Source organism: Strigops habroptila, chromosome 14, assembly GCF_004027225.2.
Source record: "Strigops habroptila isolate Jane chromosome 14, bStrHab1.2.pri, whole genome shotgun sequence".
In the NCBI taxonomy this organism is placed as follows: Eukaryota; Metazoa; Chordata; class Aves; order Psittaciformes; family Psittacidae; genus Strigops; species Strigops habroptila.
The window spans coordinates 3,855,503-3,877,004 of NC_044290.2; the positions used below are offsets into that span (position 1 = coordinate 3,855,503).

The 21,502-nt window shown below is 51.1% G+C and overlaps 1 protein-coding gene across 3 annotated transcripts in view; it reads right to left on the reverse strand.

The window, feature by feature from the left end:
• Positions 1–21,502, reverse strand: part of SEPTIN9 (septin 9) — a 138,293-nt gene that overhangs the window by 90,342 nt on the left and 26,449 nt on the right. Inside the window, exon 1 of one of the 3 annotated variants that reach the window (XM_030506186.1) lies at positions 7,583–8,272. The exons of 1 other annotated variant lie outside the window; for it this stretch is intronic. In XM_030506186.1, coding sequence (XP_030362046.1) covers positions 7,583–7,604 — 22 coding nt within the window. In that variant the 5' untranslated portion in view covers positions 7,605–8,272. Of the gene's footprint in view, positions 1–7,158; positions 7,268–7,582; positions 8,273–21,502 lie in introns of those variants that run through there. One more of the 3 variants, XM_030506183.1, reaches the window with a different exon arrangement.

Below are 21,502 nucleotides of genomic sequence, written 5' to 3' on the forward strand. Positions count from 1 at the left end.
TGAGACTGCTGGGATACAGCCGCTCCTGTATGCTTGAAATGCAGGATGACACCCCCCCATCCTCCCTCAGGGGGTCTTGCGAAGTCAGTCCAAGTACCTACTTCTTAGAGGCATTCAGGTGGTTAGTGAAGCCAACCTACATGCTTCTTAAGCAGGAATCCCCTCCACACATGTGCTAAAAAAGCAGCAGGGAGTTTCTGGAGTGCTCTTTGTAGGGTGCAGGTTTGCAAAGGCCCAGCTGGAGCAGCTCAAAAACCCTCTTCTCTCCTTTACAGGCAGCGTAGTCAAGGAAACAGGTCTCTGGACTGCGAAGGGGAAGATGTGAGCTGATGGCTTGTGCAGCTCCAGGCAATTCGCTCTGTCTCTGCACAAGTCATCAGGACCTTGTCTCCAGGTACGCTCCCAGTAGTCATCACCCAAAACCTCTGACCAGAGCTGGGGTCCCGACAGCACTGTAACAGCAACATCAGTAACAGAGTGGTCTGCAAGAAACACCCCTGGGCAGGAGAAAGCACTACCATGGTGTTGGAGGAGTCTCCCAAGCCAGGTTCCACCAGGGCAGGCAGCAGGATACCAGCAGCACAATGCTCTGTACTTCCAGCACTGCTTAGATTAGAAGATCTTGAAAGCTCTTTGCTTATAGATTGGGTAGAGCCAGAGATGAGCCGGTACAACAGCTCACGGACTGGGCAGCACCGGGTGCTTCTGAGGAAGGTGCAGAGACACAGACCCTCACACAGGACTCCTGATATCAAATAGGGTCCTGTCCAAACCTCAAAGTCCAAACTAATATCTCAAAGATAGAGAAATGGGGGGAACCTGTGACTTGCTGCAACTCACACAAGCGAGTGGCACAAGGACAGAATCCCAGAGCCAAGCACCACCAGCAGCCTTAACCCACACCACTGTGCAGCTCTTCCCAACATGCTGATCACCACTCTGAGGATAAAGCAGAAATAGGCCCTGGGCATAAAGCCTGGGTCCAAGTCCTGATCCAGGCTTCCCAGCTTTCAGTTTCACACCACTCCACTCTCCAGGAGATGCCTTCCAGCTTCCTAGGTGTCCCTCAAAGCAAGCATCCCTGGCCAAGCATTCAGGATTTGAACTCTTTCCATTTGTCCCCCTAAACCATCCTGATGGACTCAAACCATGGATGCCCCATCCCAGGCAGTGTTCAAGGCCACGATGGATGGGGCTTGGAGCAACCTGTTGTGGTGGAAGGTGTCCCTGCTCATGGCAGGGGATTGGAATCAGGTGAGCTTTAACATCCCTTCCAACCCAAACCGTTCTATGATTCATATGGTTCTATGAAACACACCTTCACAAAGGCTCTGCCTTCAGCAGAGATGCTCAGCTACTGTGAGACCTGTCTGTGTAGCACCAACACATGTCCAGCACATGGACATGGACCAGGCCAAGGGGAAAAAATAAGAATAATATTCATTCTGATACAAGAAAGGTATTTTTTACAGTGACAACAACCAATCACTGGAACAACCTCCCCAGGGACATGGTAGGGTCCCCAGCGCTGGAGGTTTTCAAGATGGGATTCGACACGATGCTACATATCCTCATCTAGTCTTCCTTTCCCACAACAGCCTGGACCAGATGATGTGTTGAGGTCCCTTCCAACCTCGGCTGTTCTGTGACTATGAAAAAATGCACTTTCAGGTTTATTATGTGATTATTGCTTGTAAAACTAATGCATTTAATCACCTGTAAAATCACACCCATTCACCCCAAGCCACAACCTGACCAGAGCTGTTCAGAAGTCTCTTAGCATCTCTTAGAACACTCTTAGCATCAGCATCCCAGGGCTCTCTTGAATGTTACACTGAAGGGCTGTTTCACTTCGTCTGCCACTCAAACAGCAGCTCCATCCAGCAGAAAGGTCTCACAGTCTTCCTGTGCCAGGGATGTGGCACCTGGGTGGCAGCACAGGACAAATAAGCATAACAGCCTGAAGCGCTAGGGAAGAGAAGAGGCGACGCTGTATCCCACTCAGAGACGACCATGAGGAAGTCAATCTTCAGTGTTGGAGCTTAGGAAGGAAGCTGCCCTTGCAAAAAGAAGCTGTTGGGCAGAAGCATGGGCATAGCCCAAGAAACTCAGTGGAAAGTGGTCATTGTCTATGGATGTGGTTAAGCATGTATGTAAAGGATGCTGTCTCCATCAGCTGTGCAGAGTTGCCATCAAGCACTAGTAGTCTGGGTGGAACAGCTTTAGATCCCATGCACACACCCCTTCACCTATGGAGAGCTTCAGCACAGAGACACACACAACAGATCCTGACCCAAAATCAAAGTGTAATAGAAGCACAAATACCTTTTTCCAGGGATTTACAGAAAACCTGGGGCAGAGAAAGAAATGCCTCCTACATTTTCTCAGGTGACTGTTCCCACAATGGGACTCGCTGCCCATCAGGACCTTCCCTATTGCCCATACGATGCCGGGGTCTGTCTGTACAGCCCCAAGCCCAAGCACAGCACTCACAGCACGAGCCATCCCTGCTCTCTAACAGATCAGTCTGTCCATTAGTTACAGCTCTAAGAACCACGTGGAGAAGCCAACAGGACATAGATATTGTGCTTCTGAGATCATTAAGGCAACAGAAGACATGTGTTGACCCAGACATACTTCCCTAACTACGTACTTGCTCCTACTCAGCATTATGGTATGCTGGACCTTGGAAGCGCCCTCACTTGCATGAGAAATGTCCTCCCTCACCCCAGCAGCATGGGAATCGCTCTGCTGGGAGGCTCCAGGTCATCCAGTGCAGCACAAAGAGGGAGGACAGGCAGCAAAGGAGCTCCTGCCCCAGAGCAAGCCAAGTTCAAGAGAGTGGTGTCAGGAAGTGTTACCTGTACTGTCAGGCAAGAGATGAGTTGTGCCCCACAATGGGATTGTATTTAAAATGGAGATGAACAGCAATTCCAGCAGATTTAAGAGCAGACATCAGGAAATGGATAATGCTTCATACCTTGAAAGGCCTCAGACAAATGCAGGAATGCATCTGCTGGCCAGGCAGGAGCAGGCAGCCAGGAGTGGGCTGGGAGCAGCGCGGAGCATGCTGTGAGCACAACTGTCTGCAGAGGCTGCAGCCGCTGGAACCCAAACCCTTCCCTGAGAGAGGGCCTGCATGGACCATGGACTGGTAAAGGAGCCGAACCCCCCTGTCACAACAGGTTCCTACAGAACATCTGGGGTGAAGGTAAAGGCTTGTACAAGAAACTCAGGGGAAAAATCTGCAGCAAACCACAGGGACCAGCACCAGGTAGATGCACAAGCAGCAGGGAAATGGCAGCAGAAGGGAGGGCTAAGGACAGACCAACAGCCACCAGCAAAGGCAGGACAGGCAGGAAGGTGTCCCTGGATGCCAGGGCTGGATGAATGCAGTAGGATCTAACAGGAGGTAGAACCACACAGACTATAAATGCCTCACCTGGTGTCCAATGTGTGTAAGGTGCTGCAAGCCAGAGGAGAAAGAAAACTGGCTGGTAAAACAAGGTGTATAGCTGCGAGAAGAGCACTGGAAAGAAACATGGCAGGCATCTGCCATTTCCTAGGAATAGGAAAGAATAGGGAATAGGGACACCAAGAAACCTGAGATAGACAAGACAGCTAGAGTGATCAGAGCAACCCCAATCCCTCTGCCCTGCTACACATTTGTAAGAGTAACTTGTAATTAAAAGTAAAAAAGAAAGGAAAAAAAGACACAAGCACATCCCCTGCCAGCAACCCTTCACATCTCCAGCATTCACACACAGGGTCACCACTTTCCTTTCCTGTTGCTCAGCCCAGGGGTCCTTCCCAGGTGGCTCCAAGGACTATTGCTGATGCTCTGTCTTGCTGCATTTAGCCTGAGGGCCGCTGCCTGCACAGCCTCTGCAAAGCAGCGTTGCAAACAGGGGCTGTCTCCTTGCTGCTTGGATCATTGAGGTGAATAGTATGATGTATAAAACCATGATAAATTCTGTACAAACATGCACACACAAATACATCCATGGTGGATATATAACTGACAGGTTAAGAATGCTTGGCAATGGGTTAATAAAGAGCTCGTCCTTCCTGGTATTCAGCACCTACAGCAATCGCAGCTGCCTGCTGCTGGGCCCTGCCCCACATGCCACTCACTACAGCCAGGTGTTACAATCACCTACTCATTATCATCGTGAGTTAACTCTTAAGATGAGGTTTCACAGTGCCATTTCAAAGGTGACATTAATCATTTACCTGGGAGATAAGTCCTCCTGTCCCATTACAGCTCCATCCATGATGTTACCCCATCAGTAACCAAAATCCCACTGCTTGGGGTGCTGCAGGCCCTTCCTTTGCTTTTAAGAATAGGTAAGAGGCCCCACAGCATTAACAATTCAGGCATTGTAGAAAGATCCTGGCTAGTGAAAAGATCCATCTGCTAAGGAAAGACAGGAGAGCCATCTCCAGGCCACTGCCACCAGAGCAACCCGGCAAGGCTGGGAGAAGGGCAGAAGGGAGGATCACAGCAGCCCTAGAGCACAGCTCTCAGACCCAAACCCACTGGAGAAGGATGCCTGGAACCAAATTAATTTAGAACTAAGGCTTTTTATGCAGTATTAGCTTGCAGGAATGTGTGAGAGATTGGTTAATCAGATTAAAAGGGACCAGCATGTTATAGAAGGTTGTGTTACACCAGCACCCACAAGCACCACCTGAGATTGGTAGCTTGTACAGAGACTGAGGAAGACCCTCGCTGCCCCAGAGCTGGCAGTGAACCAGGCACAGACCTACAGCATCACCTCGTACCTTCAATGCCTTCCTCTGAAGCACAAGGTGCTTGTCATCCTAAGAAATAGGATCCTGGATCGGGAACACCGTTCAATGTGAGAAAGGCTGAGCTCTCGCTGAGCAGAGGAGACCCTAAAAGGACATGCCAAGCTCCAGCAGCTGCAGGAAAATAGCCCTCAAAGAAAAGGCCGGACCCCATTCCCACCCACCCTGGTGTGCCCTCATCCCATCCAGCAGCCCCATTCTCAGCTCAGGACTCAGCTCTTCCCACCCACAACAGAGTATTAATTAAAAGCATGTTTGGGGCCAGAACAGTGACTGGGACGTGCCCCTCAGCACTGCACAGATCTGCTTTCATCCGAGTTGTCTTTCAGTCACTAAAGCCGGAGCCCTGGCTGTCCGGCTGCCTGCATGGCTGGGGGAGCCCAGGGCAGGCTGAGATCAGCTCCCTGCTCCAATCCTCCCCAGCACAGTGGTGCCAGAGCCCCAGGCCCTGCAAGACCTTTGGAGCACATCGGCTGGCACAGCCTGCTTGTGTGCTGGCAGGACCAGCGTGAGCCAAGCAGCTCACTCTGTGAATCCATGCTGCACCATGGACCTGGAGCAACAGCGTGACCTGGTGATACTGCCACTTTTATGCCCAAAATCTCTTTAAGCACAGTTTTCCATGGGTTTAGCATTCTCACCCACACTTCTGCAACCGAGCAGCTTCACCTGCATGCACTAAAGCCCTCCAAGGAGGAACCTGTGGAAAAGACCTGAAACCAGCCCTTCGACCCACCTATTTCCCCATCCCATATTTCACGCCGGAGCCACATATCAGGAACACCACCAAGATGGCCTGCACGGCTCTGGGGTCCCACACAGCACACAACCCACTCATGCTTGAGTGGTTGTGTTTATCATCCCACACCATACCCTATCACCCTAGGTGAAGGCACACACCATGCTTACTCCTGGCCCCAGCCACTGAGCACCCCTGCATGCTCTGCCTGCTGCCTGCAGCTTAGCCACATCTGAGCAATGTTTCACAAGCGTTGCTTGTGCTCCCAAGGGTTACAAAGAGCTCTTGCACTTTTGCACAAAGGGACTCGCATGGGGTCTTATTGTCCATGGGGTCCCTGGGTGCTGCACAGCCTGGGAGTGGGTGACACAAGGGCTCTGTGCTCTCTGCAGCAGCTGAACACGATGTGCAGATCAAGGGCTGAGGGAAACCCACCTTTGATGCTCTTTTGGAAGAAGAGCCCTGAATCACATCACCAGGGAGTCCCCTTTCTCCCCAGCCCTCCGCCACCTCTGCGGGGAGGAAGGGGACGCAGTGCTGCACTGAGGAGATGTGAAAGGCCAAACCACGGTGAGCTCAAAATGCCACTGCCGTCCCCTGTTCCCCCCACATCCCAGCCAAGCCGAGGCCCGCACACAGCAGCAGAGGCTATACAGCCCAAAGCCCTGCGCTGCTGAAACACCCACCAGGCTCCCAGTCACAAGCAGCTCTCAGGAATGCTTTGAAGTGGCTCAAACTAGAGGAGAAAGCACGAGCAAAAGAGATGGAGAGAGGGACGAGAAGATGCCACCCACACTCTCCAGAAGCGGTGGGGAGCAGAGGATACTCCTGCAGGTAAGTCCTCGTCCAGGGGTACGGGATGCTCCCAGCACATCCCCAGATGGAGCCCAGTGGGCTTGGTACAGGCCAGCCATGGGAGCAGCTTTCCCTGCCCACAGTTTCACTCCACCCTGGCTTGAGCACTTCCTCTCATCCCTGTGGTTTCCCTCCCAGGGCTGATGCCCAGCAGCCGGCTGGGAACGCCCAGGAGAAGAGGCCTCGTGCCTCCTGGGGCTGTGCTGTGCCGGGGGCTGGAGGAGCAAGACCCACCATTGGGCTGCAGCACACTGGGGCTGCAAATTTGGCACAGACACCCCCTCCCTTTCCCTCTTTGATCCTGGCCATCCCGCTCTGCATGCAGAGAGCAAGCCTCATGGATGATGCCACACTGCCCGTCCCCTCTCCCTGCTGCTGGAAGCTGTTACAGCATTCCCAGAAACAGCTCACTACAACCCAACAGCTCGACATACCCGGGAGCAGTTTTTGCAACCACTTAGACATGCACCATTAGGTGGGATTTGCAGGGAAGCCGGGGAATTAAATGGAGTTATTCATTTCTGTGCTTACCCCCTTCTGTGCTCCCCCCACCCAAATGCCCCCATGCGTGGTGAAGCAAACTCCAGGTCCATGGCCACCAGCTCAGAGAATGGCCACAGGACACGCAGGCAACTCCTGCCCGGCCAGGCAGGCAGGATGGGAGGGCAAAAGCTGGGGGAAGATACTCTGGCAAGCAGAAAAAGCTGAACCACAACACACATACACACACACACACACACTCAGGAGCCAACCTTCAGAGCAGAAACGCGTCTCCATGCCAAGAGCTCGGCTATTTTCCTCCCTCTTCCCAGCTCGCAGCTCTGAGCTAACAGGCTCAGCATTCATACCCCCGTGCCGTGCGGCACATGGGAGCAGGGGGAGGGGGGGAAAAGAGAGACTCAAATGAAATCCAGACTTAGAAAGCAGTTTCTTTCCCCCTCGCTTCCCCCTTCCCCTCCCTCCCCGGCTTCTGCTGGAACCACCTTCTGTCTCAAGGGCTCAGGAGGATGGAAAAAAAAGAAGAAATGCAGAAAGGAAGTGTTGCAAATAAATAAATAAAGGAATGGGCTGAAATCCACCCGGAACGTGGCTGCTTCTCTTCTTAAAGTGCAGAAGCTGCCGGCAAGGTAGGAGGACAGAGGCAGAATATAACACATTAAAAGATCAATAGCCTACCTGAAATCCGGTCCCTCTCCATTACTACGAGATATATTTAGCATCCGCGTGTCACGGCCGTCCCTTTTTTCGGTGGCGTCCCCTTCTTTCCCCCACTCTCCCTCCCTCCTTCCCTTGCCTCCTCCTCCTCCTCTTCCAAAAAAAGCTCTTTGTCTGGTCTAATTTCTTCAATCTGTTGCAATCATGAATGCATCCAAATTACCACATTTCCATGTGCTGATCATATGTTTGTGCTCCAAACTGAAGTAGCTTTGTCTCTTTGAAATGAAAAGAAAGAGTAAGAGAGGAAGAGAAAGGAGGAAGAAGAAAGAAAAAGGGGGTGCATGACCCAAAAAATCCTGTAACTCCCTGAAATACTCCACCAGGCGCAGGAAAACTGGAAATCCCGAGTCCTCTGTAAAACGGTCTTAAAGCTACAGCATGCGAGTGTCCAGGGGAGCGCTCCAGCCTCCACAGCTCCCTCCTAATATCCACCAGGAGATGCTTAAGGGACTTGGCTCCTCTCAATAACAGAGCGAACAACTCGTCCAGCTTCTCAAATCTCGCCCCGCTTCCCCAGTCTTATTTTCCTGCTATTTCCTCTATCCCCTCCTCCTTCCTTGGCTCCAGCATTGTAAAAGAGTGCAGATCCTGCACGTTCCCCCACCCTGCCAGGTCTGAAGTTTCGATTCATGCATAAACTATTCGGCTGATGAAGGCTGACTTCATTCCAAGCACAGCATCATGGGCTGCTGCTGCTGCTGCTGCTACCAGGCAGGACCCGAGCACCGCATATGTTTACCCTCCCCGTGCAACCCGCTGGAGAGCTTCGCTGCCAGCCCTGGCACTGAGCCCCTTCGCCTTCCTCCCACTGCAGAGCTGTGATACAAGAGGATTTCTGCAGCCAGCCCAAAAGCGATAGTGAAAGTGGGCAGTTCTTGGTCTTCTCCTTGGTCCCACAGTGGAGTGAGGTGGGATCTGAGAGCAGTTTTCCTTCCCTGGGATGCCTTGGCAGGGCAGGGGGGTGCAGAGGGAGCAAGGCAGCCCTGTAGAGCCTCTTGCCAGATCCTGCTTTCCAAGGCCAGGGCGGAGGGATGTGGCAGCGATGGGCTGGCCCGCTTGGAAAGTTCCACATGGCCGATGGCCAGGGCAGGCATCGGGGACACTGTGTCAGCACCTCCACTGAGACAGTGCCCGCACTGCTGCCCAAACCGCCCTTTATGACCCTCCTGAGTCATCTGCACCGGTTCCTATTGACAGTGGAGCCTGAGTCACCAGCCAGATGTGAGGACTCACCCTCCGACCCCAGAGTTGGAGAACAAGCCATCCCGAAGGCAAGGATGGCAGATACCAGCAGGGATAGCATGGATGCTACAAAGGCCAAAGTGTGTTGGCAGGACCCTTGTGTGCTCTGCACATTACACATGACACGTTTTGCCTCAAATCACTCACAGTCCACATGGAAAATCACAAGTGCGATAGCAGTGGCAGAGCCTGGCACTCCACTCCCTGCCCCAGCGTGGGCAAAAGGATCAATTGTTTCCCGGCTGGATGAATAAGCTTCCAAGGAAAGAATCCAGGCATTACAGGAACTGCTGGGACCTTTGGACAGCCTGGACCTCCATTGCTTTTCAATAGTGTGTGTCTCCCCCATACAGCAGCTGATGGAGCGTCACTGTCACCAAACAGCCAATGCCAAGCGGTGGGGTCAGTCCAGCACCCCTCAATCAGCAGCAGCTGCTGCATGACAGAGAGCAGAAAGCTGGTGGGATGCAATCCCAAGACAGTTTGTTCCTTAGGGAAGTTTCTCTCTAATTCCCAGTAGGTTATTCTCTGGGTAGAAAGGTTTAGATTCCCTCCCAAATTTCTGTTCATTTGCTATTAAAGCTCTGCATGTTCCAGCTGCCAGTGCCCAAGGCATCAGAGAGGGGACAATCAGCAGTGTTTTCCCATGAACAGGCTGAAACCATGTTTCCTGTCCTAGACGTTGAAGATGCCAAACACAAAGTGAGGACCCAGGGGAGCTACATGGCCTCACGTAGCACAAAATCCACTCCGCTGCCCCTACTGAGCAGAGCAGCCTGTGCTGCCAAACCCCTTACAGTGGAGAGGGAGGGAAAAGCTCAGGGGAAGTGTCAAGAAAGGAAGAAGGTGAATGGAAAGGAAGGAGGGATGAGGGCAGCACACACATTTCAGCCTGTAGACTTTAACCCATCAAGATCCAGGTGAGTAGGAGGGACAGAGCAAAGGCATCACCGCTGGCAGGGCAGATCACCATGGGGCGCTCAGGGAAGTGAATGCGAACGAAGATTAATGCAATTGACCTTGAAATCCATATAACCTCCAGGTCGATGCCCTCATTCTAACTTCAAGTCCTCAAACAAAGGGTTCAATTTAAAGGTGCAGTGGTGTGTCTCTGCAGCAGTGCTTGCAAAGCGCTGCTGCCACAGGCAGTGGTGACACTGGGGTGTCTGTTGGAGGGAGGGGAGTGCTCAGCCTCACCAGGCCCATGATGAGGTGCTGGGGTTTTCTCTCTTCAAAGGCGCAGTTCAGCAACCTGCATGTCACAGGACTGGGGGTCCCCCAGCCTCCCTGGGTTTGAGGAGCTCACCACATGCCTATTTAAATGGTATTTGGTGGCCTCTGTCCTGCACAAGTCTATATAAAGATAATTTATATTGCATTTTCTAATACTACTTTTAAAAGGGTTGGGGGGGGCGGGCATCAAGCACATCTAAGGCTTGGGAAGGGCACAGAGAAGACTCTCCCCTGGTTTGGGCTGTCTTCTCGGGGTTCAAGGTCCCCCAGGCCTGTCCTTTGGCAAAGCCACCAGGAGAGAGAAGAGGCAGGAGCAACCTTTTAGGCAATCGCTGCTATCTGCCATAAAGATAATCCCAGTTTCCATTTGCAAACAAGCAGCTGAAAGAAAGCAAGAGCCTTGCTCCAACACTGCCCTGTGCTTGCAGAGGCTGGCACAGGGGGGCACACGCTTTCCCTTGCCCCACCTCGCAGGTTTAAACATTACCACGGGTGGCAGCCAGCGGAAGCATTGCCAGGTACGGAGAAAGCTAGGAAGGAAATCACATGAAGGAAATTAACCCAAGCCCTGCTCCAGGCTCAGTCTCAATTCTCTGTCTCTCACACCTTTCCAAGGCTAGCCCAGCAACGCCCAAGCCCTTTGCTAAGCTATAAACTGCTTGTTGTGTATGACCATGTAGCTAAGCAGGGAAGGTGCTGTGAAGACAGCACAAACTCACCCCCCTCCCAGAGCCCAGGACATCACTGGGTAGCCAAGAGGGGATTTAGGGTTAGTGACACCATCACCAGCCACAGCAGCAGCCACCATGATACAGATGCCTGCAGGTATGATCCTATTTGCAATTCCTTGTCTGTCTCGCGAGGTTTATGCTGCGATTATTTCAATCAACAGAAGAGTTATTTGCTTTTCTACCCAGTTCACACACACGGCCCCATAGTCACAACTAGCCACTCCTAACCAGGCTCGTAGCAAAGGTATCACCTTGTAACCCCAGCCCTGCTGCTGAGCGAGCTGGAAAGGATGAACATGGCAAGTCCATGCAGTGATCAGAGGTTCTGTATTGACAAAGGTGCCGGGAAGCAGCCAGAGCAGCCAAAGACCTCCAGGGCCTGGAGAGGCAGGAAAAATGAGGATTCAACTGGTTCTTTCACTAGCTCAGCTATCTGCAGTGCTAGCGAGCTGGGAGAAGAGTAGAGAGGGGAGGACAGAGCAGACCTAAATCAAATCATGGCCAGTGAAGCATTTTCACATGAGGAAATACAGGTCCAAACTGAAACAGTGCAATCAAATGTTCATCCATTATATTCCCTCTATGCCATTTATCCCCAGGCTGGACCCAGCCAGCAGATAACAGTATCCGAGCGTCTGCTGACTGCTTGCTCCAAAAATCTTTCATTTACATTTATATGAGCCTTGAGGGTGAGGAAGGAAAAGAAATGCTGGCTAAAATTCTCGTTTTGTCTTTTTTTCCAAATGAAAAAAACAACAACAGAAACCAAACCCCAAAGCAAGGAGATCCCCTCTTTCCCAGGTGCCCCGGGTTCAGCTATAACAGTTATTTTTCTCCTTCTTAGTAGCTGGTGCAGTGCTGTGTTTTCGACTTTAGCCCGAGAACAACACTGATAACACACCGATGTTTTTAGCTGTTGCTAAGTGATGTTTACTCCGATCAAGGACTTTTCAGTCTCATGCTCTGCCAGTGAGGAGGGGAACGGGAAGCCAGGAGGAAGCAGAGACAGGACACCTGACCCAAACTGGCCAAAGGGGTATTCCATCCCACAGCACGTCATGCCCAGGATAGAAACTGGGGGGAGTTACCTGGAAGGGGCCAATCGCTGCTCGGGTCAGGCCGGGTATCAGCGAGTGCTGAGCAATTGTATTGTGCATCACTTGTGTTTATTGTTTTCCTTTCCCCTTTTAGTTTTATATTCTCTCCCCTTGTTATTTCCCTTATCATTGTTATTATTGGTGGTAGCAGCAGCAGTTTTGTGTTATACCTTAGTTACTAGACTGTTCTTATCTCAGCCTATGGGATTTACATTCTTTTGATCCTCCTCCCCATCCCTCCAGGAGGAGGGGGGAAGAAGGGAGGGAGTGAGCGAGTGGCTGCGTCGTTCTGAGTTACCGGCTGGGTTTAAACCACGACACCAGAGAGGTGCTTATCCTCTGAATGCCGCTGGCTTGCTCTTTTGCCAGTTGTGTTTTCTTCACCTCCCCATGCCTCCATCCCCCTCTCCCAGCTGGGCTGGAGCTGCTCTGCCCTGGACCACAGCTCTTGGCTGCTCCACGTTTGCTGCCAAACGCTGTTTTGCCCGTCCCTCCCTATTTTTTCAACACATGGAACCACAGATCCTCCCGAGTTACTACTTTTCCCAAGCCAAAGCCCATGCCCACGACACAGACCTCATCACCACCCAGAAGCACATATGACAGTTGCAGCAGGGGATTGCTAAAACAGCAGCAGCGCGTCTCCCTTCCTGCCCTTAGCCCACACAGCACCTCAAGATGATGCCTACACAAGTCTCCTTGTGTCCTGTCTCATCCCATAAAGAGATGCATCTTTAAGGAGAGCCCCTGTTAGAGCTTTCCTCTGTGCTGGCTCTCAACCTCTCTGCCTGAAAGCCTCAAACTGCCGGAAATCCCTTGCATATCCTCCCGGGCTCTCTGCTCACGCTTTAACACTCATGTGCTGAAGTATTAATAGCTGCCGGCAGTGCAGTGAGAGGCAAGGCAGGAGGACTGGTCGCTCACCCTCCCTGGAGAGCACAGGGGTCTCGTATAAATATTAACTCTTCCACCATTCTCTGCATATGTTTTCCTTCCTGGACTCCTCCGTACCATCAGTCTTGCCCTCTCAACACTCTACCTTCCACAACACACTCCTTTAGTCCCCCAAATGGGAGGGGGTTACTCCATACCTGAAGGTCTGTGGTCATTCCCTACCAAGAAGTTGCTGAGGGAAGGCAGGATTCCCAACATTAGTGCTGTATTTGCTCTTCTTTGAACAGCAGACACTTGGTCTACAGCCTCCTGGGCAGGTCACTACAACAGCTCCAACCTGGCAGAAGGAGCCAGCAAGGAGCAAAGTTTGAGAGTGTGTTACCCCTTGGGTGTTGCAAGTAGACAGATGAAAGGAAGAAAGACTGCACCAAACTCTGAAACACCATTGGGTTGCTATTCTTTTTTTCTGGGTTTATTTAATAAGGCAGGGCACAGGTTGCATTACCCACTGCTCCCCTCCAACATCCTTGTCCCCAAGAGCCCTGGAGCCACCCCAGCCACCGCACAGTGAGCCCGAATCCTGCACATCACCAGCACAGCAGCAGCAACTGGCTCAGTTGGGAACCTGCACCATTTCTAGGCACTTTACACACGGGCTTGTATGGAGCAACACTCTGCTCCCATGTGTTGAAGCAGCTCCTCTGGCATGGAGGGGCCGAGTTATTTGTTTCACCCTTTTTAGGTGAATCCCTAAACACGGAGATTTTCTAAAGGCTGCTGCCTATTGGGGCAGCCGCAGGCAAGGGGGTGTCTCCCTCCACCATGCTACCTTACTGAAACACAGAGAGATGCTGCCTTGGTGTGATGCAGAAAGAGGACACACTGTTGTCTTGCCTTGCCTTAAGTCCCCATTGCTGGAGAAAGGCCAATCCACTGAAAGAGAGAAAACATTCCAGAATTTGGCAGTAGACCCTATTTTCACTTAGCAGCAGAATCATCCACGCTTGGACACTTGTCTGAACATCGTAACGCGCTTTTGACCAGAAATTAAACTACAGAAAATTTAAACCAAGGAAGGACTGCTTATCAAGTCAGTCAATCAGGAATGCCTCTTGCTGCTGGTGCTTTTCTTGGACCTCACTGATTGCTTTCATGGCCACCAAACTTTCAGCAGAGATGTCACACTTTGCAGGTCAGCCCTGAACATCTACAGTGCTTTATCATTAACCCAACCACAGAGTTGCCTTACAAACAAGTCATCTTTCTGCAAGAAAGGGCATGAAAGGCTGCACTCCTGTCTCTTTTGCAGTCCTAGACACCAGATAAATATAGTAAGGAGTAAAAACACGCTCTCTCCCTAAGGTACAATTAGGGGGTTTGGTAAGCACCAGCCATCACTGGATGTGCCGGCCTCGGAGGCTCAGAGGATGCCTGTGGCAGCAGCCAGGGCTCAGGAATCTACCCCTGCCCAAGTGACGAGGGACACCAGATTTTGAGGGGCAAAGGGAACATTGAGCAGCCACGAGCTGGTCTGCCAACGTGCCCAAGAGCAATGTGCAAACTGACATTCCAGCAGCAAAGAGATGAAAGTAATAAACACCATGCAGAGACGCATGTATTCACCGAGAGAAACACGGCCGCACACAGCTGCTTAGGTAACCATGAGCTCGCAGTACAGACCAGGTGAAGACGCACCAGCCCTGCTTCCTCACTTCTCATGTTGTTAATTTCCTCCCTGTTTCTAAGGCAAGGGCACCAGATGCCATATCCCACACACGCACACTTCCAGAGCTGTCCCACTCATCCAGTGCCCGTGGGCTGGAAGCATGTCCTTTCACTCCCACCAACCCCAGGAGGGTTTCTCCCCTCCTGCTCCATCAGCTCCTGCATAGGCACCTGGAGTCAGCCACATCCCAGCACAGCCATGTCCCTCACAGGATACAGGCTGGGGCTGGCAGAGGTGATAACAAGCATTTCTTTCTCTCAGCACGTTGTGTTTTGGTCTAGAGGACTAAGGGTTTTTCCCTCCATCCTTCACAACGGGATGAGACAAAGAAATGAGATCAAACCGTACCCCACTGCCATTCCTCTTCTCTGCTCCCCCACATCCTCCTTGCTGCAGCTAATATAAGGTTCTCTTGAAAGGGTGTTAGAAGCTTTCTCCAGAGACACCTGGTCCAGAGGTGATAAATAACTTCACTCAAGAACTGCTGCTGTCCTGGAGGAGCCGCACTCTGCATTTCTACATCTCCTGTCCTCAGGGGAACCCTGTGGACCTCACCAGCACTCATCAACAAATCCATATCGCAGTCCAGTGAGAAAAGTGATTATCTTAAAACACAGTGAGGAGCTAAAGCCCCCAAACATTACAGAGCATTAAACCCCTGGTCATTCCTGAACAACTGATTTATGTTTTACTGTCTCTGGTTTCCTCACACCAGAGCCCAAAGTGCTGTACAAAGCAAGCATCAAGAGATCTACCTACTCAGCTGCAATGCCCAGTAGCCTTTTGGGATTAAAAGAGACTGTATCTGAGACTGGAGATGAATCATAGGTATTAAAAAGGACCAGGACAAGCCACTGCTGAGCACATCCCTCAGTAGCAAAGAGGTTCATGGCACCTATCACTATTCCTTAATTTTAGCTGTGCAGTCAAATGCCTGTGTAGCCTCACTCATTGCAAGCAACGCACATGTGCTGGAAGCACGTGGGAGCCCCACAGGACTCTCCCAGGCAGCTTGGAGTGCACGTGGCAGCATTATGCAAGCACCATCCTCATGTGTGTCCCTGCAGGGAATCAGGCACCTGAACCATAAGGAGCCTTTTCACTTTAACTTCTCCTTGCCTGGAATTGGGGTTTCCTGCAGAGCTGTGCTGCTGCAGAGAGCACTCTCCAGGCTGACTGGTGACCAAGCTTCACTCTTTGCTACTTTGCCCTTGTGATGAGAAAGACCAAGAGGACACATGTCAAATGAGGGCTTGTCACTAGGGAGCCTGAGGGGAGCAAGTGGTGCATGTGCATGGGGACATTCTGGCATGGAGATGTGTGCAGCTGTGGTGGCCAGCGTGGTGCTTAAAACAAAGGGGAATAGAGGCTGCCCAAAGTTATTCGTATGACCTCATCTAGGGACATATTCAAAGCCATGAGGCTGCAACCAGAAGTCTCTAGTTAACCCCTCCGCTGCTCCACCAAGGTGAAAGGCATGTCTGTGCTAAAAATATCACACTGCAAAGAGACGTGCATCCCCACAGCTTCCAGCTGGACCAGCAGTGCTGCGCTCACAGCCTGGATCCCAGAATGCCAATGGAAAGCTAAAAAAGGATGCAGAAAAGTTTAGGACAATCAGAAGGTCTAGACCAAGGTTTACAAGAGGGGTTCCCAAAGTCAGATATCACATGTGGAGGGCTGTGCTGTGCAGTAGGGGTGCCCACGTCTGAGCTGCAGATGCGTGACAGTCCTGGCAGCATTTCCCTGGGAAAAAAGCCTCCGAAAGCTAATGGTTTTTAGAGCACTCTGAATTAGCTTGTGTAACAGGAATCATGCACGCTCGACTAGGGAGCCCTTGGCTTTTGACATTTCTTTTGCTTATTTCCACTCTTCTGGTTAACCCACAACCTCACATAAACCAGTTTCTAGAGCTGTTCTGTTACAGACTCCAGGCATGAAGAGAGAAGATAGTCCTCAAGGTAGGTGCTAAATGGAGAGATGGAAACAGTAAGATCTGTCACCATATCGACTTTTAACTCACTGCACAAATTTGGAGCACCCCAAATTTGTGAACCCTGCTGAAATCCTGTTAACCCTGTCAAGGTGATGATGCCCTTTTAAGCTGTGCCCATCATGATCAATGGGGTCCTAGAGCTTGTGCCCCAAGCAAAAGGTCACAGGCTTACACCGCAATCAGCATCTTTGAACCATCTCACTCATCCTGCATGTCCAGCCCACACTTGCCCACACACTGTGGCTTCTGGCCACCACATCTACCACCATCAACCTAAAAGGTGGACAAGGGTCTCGAGCTGGTGCATCAATAAACGTATCTGGCATGGGAGTGCCTCCACTTTATACCCAAGAGAAGTATTTAGACATCATTGTGAGGGTGGTGAGACACTGGAGCAGGCTGATCAAGGAAGTTGTGGCTGCCCCATCCCTGGCAGTGTTCCAGGCCAGGTTGGACACAGGGGCTTGGAGCAACCTGCTCTAGCGGAAGGTGTCCCTGTCCATGGCAGTGGGTTGGAATTGGATGAGCTTTAAGGTCTCTTCCAGCACAAACCAGTCTGTGATTACGAGACAAATTGCCCCAATGCAGGTTTCATGACATCAGCGAGTACTCCTTTCCAATGCAACCCAGATAGCCAGCCTTGAGCTTCATGCCTCTAAATTATGCCCTACGCTTCCAAAAAGCACCGACACAAGTTGTGGTTGACCTTCGGCCAAGTGCTGATGATGCAGAAGTGGGGCCGCTTGCGCCCTGTCTGTTTTGGATGGAAGAGCTATGCCTGCCCTGGAGTGCAGCTGGCCCTGGCAACCTGCCCCTGCTCCAGCTCCAGGCAGCCGTGCAGCCAGACAAAGGCTGAAACAGGAAAGCTGAGGCACCTGCTCTCCTCCCATCCCTTTGGGACCTCTCCTAAACAAAGCACCTGAACCACCAATAGCGCTGGTCCTGGAGCAGTCCCGCTGCCACACAACTGGAAGGCATCCTCTTCCTTGCATTCACCTACAGAAAAAACATGCTGGTTTAGCTAAATCAGTAAACTCTACCTTTTTTCTGGACCCTCCTGTTTTACTCCCGCTAGGGAAATTCCTTCCTCTTAGCAAAAACTGAATTGTAGGCTGGAAACAAATCAAAGTACAGAGCACAGCTGGCTGCCCGACAGGAATATGATGCTGATTTCTTCCACTCCAACTGCTCTGGGGCTGTTTTGTGGCTGGCTGGGGAACACATTGCTGCTCCGGATGGCAAATGTCAGCAAATACTTCTCACTTTCAAATTCATCTGGTACAGTTGTAGAAAAATGAAGTGGGAGTAACTTCCCGGACATACTATTCTTCACTAGTGCGGTTGACATGCTGGAGGGAAGGGATGCCATCCAGGGGGACCTGGACAGGCTTGAGAGGCGGCCCTGTGAGATCCTCATGAAGTTCAACAAAGCAAAGTCCAAGGTCCTGCACTTGGGTCAGAGCAATTCTAAGCACAAACACAGGCTGGGCAGAGACTAGGCTGAGAGCAGCCCTGAGGAGAAGGACTTGAGGGTGTTGGGTGGCAAGAAGCTCCCCATGACCCGGCTTCAGTGCGCGCCTGAGCCCAGAACCCCCCCGTGTTTTGGGCTGCACCCCCAGAGCGTGAGCAGCAGGTCATGGAGGGGATCCTGCCCCTCTGCTGGGCTCTGGGGAGACCCCCCCTGCAGTCCTGATCCAGCTCTGGGGCAACAGCACAAGAGGGACGTGGAGCTGCTGGAGCGAGGCCAGAGGAGGCCCCGGAGCTGCTGCGAGGGCTGGAGCAGCTCTGCTCTGGAGCCAGGCTGAGAGAGCTGGGCTGGGGCAGCCTGGAGAAGAGAAGGCTCCTGAAGGGGAGACCTTAGAGCAGCTCCAGTGCCTAAAGGGGCTCCAGGAAACCTGGAGAGGGGCTTTGGACAAGAGGGAAGGTGTCCCTGCCTGTGGCAGGGCGTTGGGACTAGATGAGCTTTAAAGTCCCTTCCAACCCAAACCACTCTGTGATTCTATGAACTCTGCAAAAATATTGCCCTAAGCTACTTGTGAGGTGACAGTGGCATTTTAGGGGCCACAATTCTGAGCTGTAATGGAGCTTTTTATAAAAGGGTTCTTCCCACTCCTCTGTTCTTTCTCTGCCTGTGTCTAATTCCATGTTGAACAAAGACTCCAAACCACTCACAAAACTTGGCCTTATGGCCATGGTCCCATGTCCTAATTGAAGGGAGACAGTGCAGAGCCCTAGGCATCTTCCTTGTCCTTCCAGTCCTCAATCTGATGTCCTCCCAGCTCCAACTATCAGGATGGTCATACAGTTCATGGCGAGCCGCAGCATCGAGCTGGCCCATCACTAAGCTGCAGGGAACAAGGACCGATTCACCTCGCAATCCTGTGGAAAGGGAGCTAGCAGTGAGCCCAGCTCCACATGCCTTCCATTGAATGGGCCCTGCTTAGGTTTAGCTCAGCACCTCCAGGATTCTGGACATTACAAGCTGCTTCTGTACCAACAGTTTTGTGGCATCTCCTATACCCAGAGCCCCGTTGCAACTGTGAGACACTTGAATGCTGTTTTAGCATGGCATCTCCCCCTTCCCAGGACATTCTTCAGGTACAGGTGGTATGAACTCCACTTTTGCAGCCAAAGAAAAACTAAGCCAAAGCATAGGATTCATATAACTTTAAATGTAGATACCTAAATAAATTATGGTCCTCTATAATCCTATAGGGTTATGCATTCCTCCAAGAAGCTTATTCTTCCCATTCTAAAGAAAGGAAGTGTCTGAGAGCCCTAAAAGCCCCCAGCTCTCTCCATTGACTAGCCCAGATGAGTCCATCTCATTAGCTTACCTGGCACTATGCAGCAGGCCCATACAAACCAAAAACCTCAGCTCCAAAGCCCTGGAATCACTGCTAACTGAACAACGCTGGATGCCAATGCCATACAACCACTTTCATAGGGATGATTAAAATTGAGGAGTCACAGAATAAGGTTTCCAAAATAGGTCAATATCAGATCTCCAAGTTCCTGCTATCACTGCCTGTCTGAAAGCAGTATGTGGTGTGCGGATGACTACGTAGTATCTAGATCCCAAGAGCAAAGGTGGCAATATTTAGGGTGGCAAAGAGCCCAAAGCAACCCCTTCTGCAATGCCTGCTCAGTCATCCCAACCCCAATTTATCTTCTACAGGAATAAAAGCTTCTGGATGCAAGGCCAGATGTGCAGAGGGGAACATTTGGACCCGAAACAAGGGGAAATTGAGCCGCAGTTACATGGAGTCCTAAATATTTACTGCAATGTCAACTGGAGCACTGACCTGCTCATTTGATTTTAACTTGGGGGGAAAAAAAAAATTAACATTTAGAAGGTCTCTCACCAGGAAAGTGGAAAAGTTTATAATTAGAGACTAAAGAAAACAAGCTTGAACAAACGTGCTGTGTCTTTCAGTTCAGATTCTCTACACTCCAGTTACCTTTGGAGCTGTACCAACTCTCCCTTCTGTCCTCAGACATATATATATGAAAACACGCGGTGCCAGGGCTGAGACTGCAACTTTGGTTTTGCACATGCAGAAAGTAAACCTGCAGTTCACTTCAAAACTACCAGTTTCTGCACTGGTGGCTGAGTTTTGAAGCATCAGCTTGAAAATGCAGCTTTCCTCTGCACTGAACAATCACTGCCATGAAGCTTTAGCTGCCAGACCAATACCACGATTCCACACTAAATTATTGCTCAATGCATTTTTCCTGGCATTTGGCATTAGTTTGGGGAGCAGTGGCCTGCTCTGACCATATTTACATCCTCCCACTGATACACCCCAGCATCAGGGTTGGAAATGGTGACAGTGCTCAGCTGAGAAGCTCCAGATGCAAAGCAGCAAGTGTCCCAGCAGCAGGAGAGCGGCACAGCATGCCATGTCTCCATCACCCTTGTGTGTGCCAGAACGTGAATACCTGTCCCTATGCTTCCCACGGGTGTTTGACGAGGGCCAGGCAGACAGTGCCACAGCTCCCAGGGCATTTAAGCTCATGCTTAACCAGATGTTTGTGACTAATCCCCATTCCACATGTGCTGATGCCTCGATACAGCAAAGCGCTGAAGTCACCGCTCCAGGACAGCATCCTGAGGGTGGCTTTCTCCTCCCACCCACACAGAGGGAAAAACTGGAAACAACTGTTTTGATAAGTACATCTGGGAGCTGAGACAGGATATGAGGGCTGAGAAGATGAATTGAAATAGCAAATCAAGCCCCCAGGGAGCAACTGTGAGTGACAGCATCCAAGAGGATGAAATCCCTGAACCGAGCATGGCCGGAGTGAGGTGAGGAGGAGGTGAGTGGGGTTCTTGGGGGACAGACTTGCAGCAAGCAGTAGAGACCAGCGTCAGCATCCCAGAGAAAATCCCAGAGGAGGCAATGCCAAGGGGAGGTCATACATCTCAGTGAAGGAAATGTGAAGGAAGATTTCAATTGCAGCAAAGTACCTGCTGAGAAAGATGAATGTCTCTGATGTACAAGGGACCCTGATTCCAGAGACAGACACTTCCCCGTGGAGCAGCACAGGTTCATCGGAGGGGCCAGCACAGCCAGCAAATGGAAAAGCCCAGAAATGGGCTGTCTCAGCTTCCTTTTGAGTATTTCAGACAAGAACAGTGAAATTTTCTACTCAAAGTGGATAATTTGGGTCAGAACAATGCAGGTAAGCACCAGGGATGCGTCTCTGTCCCTGGGTAGTCCCAACCTATGTTCATGCACATGCAAACAGAGCAGATGGGCTCAGATACTCAGAAGCACCAAGACTTCTGCTATTGCTTTCCCGAGGCAGGAAAACACCTTTTCCGAGACAAAATCCCTCCCACCTGTTCCCTTCTGAATCAGAAACAGCTTCAGAAACATTAAGCTGCAATTAGGAGTGTAAATTTAGTCACAAGCACATATAATCCATAAATCTCCACATCCAATAAAAAATAAT